This window comes from Passer montanus, unplaced genomic scaffold, assembly GCF_014805655.1.
Source record: "Passer montanus isolate IOZ18808 unplaced genomic scaffold, ASM1480565v1 scaffold38, whole genome shotgun sequence".
Lineage (NCBI taxonomy): Eukaryota > Metazoa > Chordata > Aves > Passeriformes > Passeridae > Passer > Passer montanus.
Window position 1 is genome coordinate 2,411,449 of NW_024368596.1, and position 5,695 is coordinate 2,417,143.

Below are 5,695 nucleotides of genomic sequence, written 5' to 3' on the forward strand. Positions count from 1 at the left end.
ATATTAGAAAACCAGGACAAATATGTTGTGAAATCTCTGTGAAAAGAAACCATAAATACTAAAAAATCAATACCTAATTCTGGTAAGGCTGGAAAATGCTTTCAACACTCTCATGGTTAAACCCCAGATGGTAACTGAGCCCCTCACAGCCTCTCAGCCACTTTCCTCTGGTGGGTTGGGGAGCGAATGAATGTAAAAAAAAGGACATGGGTTGGATAAAGGCAGTTTAACAGGCAAGGCAAACCAGGGGACTCATTTTGTTAAAATTGATGATTCTAAGTGTTATTCAAAATTCTAATTAAACATCAATAAGCTGCTTCAGCTAAAGAAAATCTTACATTAACACCAACAGAGACAAAAATGTATTTCACTGATAATAGATCTGACTTCTCTCTTAGATTCTGATTGAATTTAACCACATCAACGTTGGAGGAATTAACTGCTTTCCTGAATATAGACCCCCTTTCTTAATCCATTGGTTCCATAGTGACATTATGACTGATCTTACAGAACCAGTCTCCAGATCCATTACCTGTGACGACACCAGCAGTCAATTACTCAAAAAAATTATGCATAAGTTGATAGACTCATATTTGAGACTTAATTTTGTCTTAATTTATGTTAATAGTAAAAATATAAGCATTCCCACAAAAACACAATCTTTTCCTTAAATTACTGTGAGAAGAAAAAGATTGTAGTAGTTCTGGTAATACTGCCACACAGCTCTGGTGGAAATCACTGCTTAGCAATTTCACCATAACTAATACTTTTCTGTATCCCTTGATATAAATTTCATAATAATGATTATAAGAAGACACACAAACAACAAGTAGAGCATGCATGATACATTTTGGAACCCTTGCACCAAATATAAAAATGTCTAGATGCAAAACAGATTACCTAAAGAATTAACAGGCTGACATGAAGATAAGCCATCCACACTAAAAGTTGGAGTGGTTTTAAGCATGAGTAGGTGATATGAGGCTATCCAACATTTAATACAAGGCCACATTTTTATTTACACCTGAAAAGAACCAATTAAATTAATGTCCTGGAAACAGCCACATGTAATAGTCCACTGTAAATCTTTATGCATTCTTGCATGTATTTTAAAGACTTTTCCTTTTCCTTTGTTCTTTCCAGTGTCAGCACAGTGGTTATTGCCTTCCCTCTCACAGTTCAGATATTGGCTGCACCTTCAGGACAGACAAAGGCATGATGCTGAATAGTTACACCTATACTTTAAAATTGTCCATACCCTTAAGAACATTTGCTCTGGAATAACAGCAGGGAGCTGCTCTTTTCCCCTTCCCCAAAAATTTTCCATTCCCTGTGCCTGTCGAAAGACTAAAACAAAAACATGCAGAGCAGCATGTGCTAAATATCCACTGCAAATCCTCCTTAAACTCAAAACAAAAGACTCGATGCAATAAGAATATGCACCATTTAACATGGAAAAAATCCCAGGTTTAATCCCTTGAGAACTGTTATCATTCCAGACTTACAGTTTAACTTTTTGGCTCATTCACATTTATAGTAAACTTAGAGACTCTAGAATAAAACCTTCAGTTTAAAAGAATGCCATCAGTTTGAAAGCAACTCAGAGTATTTTACCTAATATCAAAGTACAGAACTACAAAATTAATATTATTAAAAGTAATTGCAGCTTTCTGTGATTTTCAATTCTTTAATCTGGTTATGTGGCTGTACCCTGCAATGTTATTGTGGCTAATAAAAACTTAATTTTCTCTACAACTTCTTGGGAAGTTTAGTAGCACTAAGTACTAAAAGCAAGGAAAGAAATGTGCATACACAGAGAGATTATCTGCAGTGGCAAATTTGAATTTCCATAGAATTATTTTCTTCTGAAATAAGGAACAGACTTCTAGAACTCTTATAACAATACTGCCATAAACCACTGTACTGGTGGGACTCCCTGGTACTCCCTGGAAGACTCAGGTTGGTCAGATGTTACTGCAATCAAAGTGAACAAACAGCACTAATTAACAAAACAGGATCTATCATACCACCGGGAGGAAAAAAAAGAAAGGTTTTTGAATACACTATGCACTGCTCCACAAAGTCTCAACCAAAAGGTTGTTTTCATTATTTTCCTAAGATACACCAAAAAAATGCAGAGTATATTGCATTAATGACGTACAGCAACAGCACAACTGAAAAAAAACTAAGATATAAAAACAGTCCTCCTACTCTGACCATCTTAAAAAGAGAAACATCTTTGAGAAATTATCTGTTTTCTGATTTCAATGTGCAGGGATGACCATCAGTGACAGCACAGAACAGCCAGCACCTCCACGTTGGGCTTGGCCTCCATGATGTCACAGAGTAGTTCCACGAAATGACACACAGATCCTTCCAGGGTGACTGTTCATGAGATCACCCCGTAACCGCCCACAGAGCCAGGCCAGCAGTGCCCCTGCAGCACCATCAGGCGTGGAGCACAGCCCACCAGCACAGGATGCAGAGCAGCTCCCGCTGGGGCAGGTCCCTGCAGCTCTCCCACGATGGATGCTGTGGTGCTTAAAAAGAAGGGCTACAGCCTCGGTGACACTCTTGGAGAAGGCTCCTATGGCAAAGTGAAAGCTGCCTACAGCCACCGCCTGAAACGCAAAGTGGCCATCAAGATCATTGACAAGAAGAAAATTTCTCAGAATGTCCTGGAAAAATTTCTCCCCAGGGAAATGGAAGCTTTGATGAGACTGCACCACCCCGCAATCATCGAAACGTATGAGATTTTTGAGACATCCTCTGGGAAAGTGTACATTGTGATGGAGCTGGGGGAGAAGGGGAGCCTCCTGAACTACCTGACCAGCCAGGGCGCGATGGACGAGAACGCCGCCCGCCGCAAGTTCCAGCAGCTGGCTTCTGCCATCAAGCATTGCCATGACTTGGACTTCGCCCACAGGGACCTGAAATGTGACAACATCCTTCTCGATAATGATCTCAACTTCAAGCTGTCAGACTTTGGCTTTTCGAAACCCCTGGCTCGAGATGGAAATGGAAAAACCATTCTCAGCAGCACCTTCTGCGGCTCTATTGCGTACTCAGCCCCTGAGCTGCTCGAGCACATTCCTTGTGACCCCAGGATTTCAGACATGTGGAGCCTGGGCATTATCCTGTATGCAATGCTTTTTGCTTCACAGCCGTTTGACAGTTCCAATGTCAGGGAAATGCTCCAGGTTCAGAAACAACGGAAGATTCCCTTCACGAAGGGAAAAAATCTCTCTACAGACTGCAAGAACCTCATCACCCACTTGCTCCACCCTGACGTGTCCCAGAGGCTGTGCATAGATGATGTTTTGAGACATCCCTGGCTGCAAAACGTAAAACTCACACGCAGCCTGAGATCCACAAGTGACTCCAAAGCCTGTGGCAAGAAAAGCCCCAAAAACAACAGGATGGGAAACCCCATTGTGCGTAAGTGTATGGAGTGGAGGAGGAAATCAGATTCTCTTAAGGATGCTTTCCTTTAACAGGGCCACAGCCTTGGCCTAACCTGTGAACTGCATTAGTTTAAACTCACATTAAAGAGAACCTGTCTAAAATCCCTTGTGGCAGCTGTGTCCCCACTCCTGCACAGTGCTCTTGAAGGAGGAGCTTTAACACTGCCAAAGTCAGGACTGTGAAACACAGGGGGAAATAATGAGGGAGAGAAGCTTTAGAATGTCTAAACAAACTGCAGAGGAGCACTTTGTATGTAATACTTGAAGGAGGAATGCATTTCAAACACGACAATGCAATTTGTTTTTATCTATCTGAATATCAGACCTGGTGCACTCCATAACAATTTAAAATTATTTCAATGCTCAGACTCTAGGATCTGCCTAGACATACTGCTTATGAATCCAAATTTACATGATTTTCTCTTTTAAATTTGAGTTTTTGAACAAAAAATTCTGCAATGAAAACCATTTCTCTATACTTAAAAATTAACAAGGATTACAAATCAGTTACAAGTTTTAAGTCAAAATGAATGGGGGAAGAGTTTTCATTAATTAGCATCAATTAGCAAAGAAAATGTTAAAAAACATACATCCAAACTTTTAACTGAAACCTATTGGCTGAGCAAAAGACATGCATGAATTCTTTTTTCTACAACAAGGAATAATATGTTAGACATTAAAAAACAAAACATATACCTTCAATGCTAGGATTATTTAGCCTAAAACTTTTAAAAAATAATTTTAATTATTTTATTTGCATTACAGTCCTGCAAGGTAAAAGCCTGCAAAATGAGAAGTCTCCTGTCCCACTGGTGTAATACATTTACCTCTAGGTCCCATAGGATTGATTCAACTGGATAAGTTATGCAAGCACACATTTACAGTCCAGCCACTTCCTGCAGAAAAGCATCAAAAAATGTCATGTGGGTAAAATCAGATCCCAATGGAGACTTTGGGAGGTTTATTACTCAATTCTTTGGTACTCAAATAATTGCCTGTCACTAAAAGTAAAGCAAAACAAATATAATTTCATGGGTCTGCTTGGCCAGAGACATTTGACCAATTATTGATCTACAAGGGTATTTATCCAGCACCTGAGAATGTCATGCACACAAATAATGACCTACTCATAATTTAGTATTTCTTAGAAAAGGTCAGACTACCATGTTTAACACTTTATAAAAGAGAGAGAAAGTAAAGTTTAAGTGCTACTGAAAAGCTGCAAAGTGTCAAAAAGTACTCTAACATACAATTTGACAAGGCAAAAACTATATGCATCTATTATTTCACCCATTACTCTTTACAGAAAATCTGCTGTTCCCATCAAAATATTATGCTAAAATATCAAACATAAAATGCTGCTATTGACAAAACTATCAAATAACAAAATTCTGACCATAATTAAAACTATAATTTCTATTTAGTAAGTGTGGACAACTAAATCTATTCTGGGGGGGAAAGCCTTTTTGCTTAATAATGTAAGTGATTATATTTGATGCTAAGAAATGAAATGCACTCTGGAATAATTACAACCTAACTCTGAACAGTCTTCTGCCTCAGAGAGTGGATTAAAAGATGGATTGTACAAACAGCCATTCAGCAGAGCTCTTACTATCCTAAATAATCCAAGGAGAGACAAAGTCAGATCCAGCTCTAATTAACACTCATTGCTCATGGCAGGAGAACATTAACATGGTACATTTCCACTGCCACATGTTTAGAAGTCACAGCCATTGAAAAGGACACTTGGACAAACAAAATGGAACTATTAATTCTTTGAGATAACAGTTCAGTAGAAAGCTTAAAAATAGAGCATATTGTTATTTTGCTTTCATTGATTTAATCTGGGACCAAAACACAGCAGAAAAAAAAAAAGGTGAAACCATGGAAAAAATTTCTTATTCTATTTTAATTTTGCGACTTTTGTATTATCAGACACCAGATACAAGTGCAGACAATGTGATTGGAAATGATCACAGGGGATGTGCCACAAAGGAGGTGATTCACCTCTTCCTGGTGTGCTGGCAGTTCCTTAGGCAGGATCAGGAGCCTCCACACTGCAATGCACATCCATGGCAAGACTACCAAAGTTCAGGCAGTTCAGGCACATTCTTATTTCCAGTTCTGTGTCTGTGGCCAAAATATGTCTAAGTGCACAGCCAAAATCAAAAGGCAGGACAGCTGTCTTACCCAGAGGCCTTTCCAGATGATTTTATTACAGATGTGAGCTG

At 39.0% G+C, this 5,695-nt stretch overlaps 1 protein-coding gene across 1 annotated transcript; it reads left to right on the forward strand.

Annotated features, from left to right (window-relative positions):
* The first annotated feature begins 2,525 nt into the window (after positions 1–2,525).
* Positions 2,526–3,494, forward strand: LOC120506223 (testis-specific serine/threonine-protein kinase 2-like). Its single transcript, XM_039717558.1, has one exon. It carries the CDS (start codon positions 2,526–2,528, stop codon positions 3,492–3,494), a length of 969 nt encoding a protein of 322 aa, XP_039573492.1.
* Positions 3,495–5,695: the final 2,201 nt, after the last annotated feature.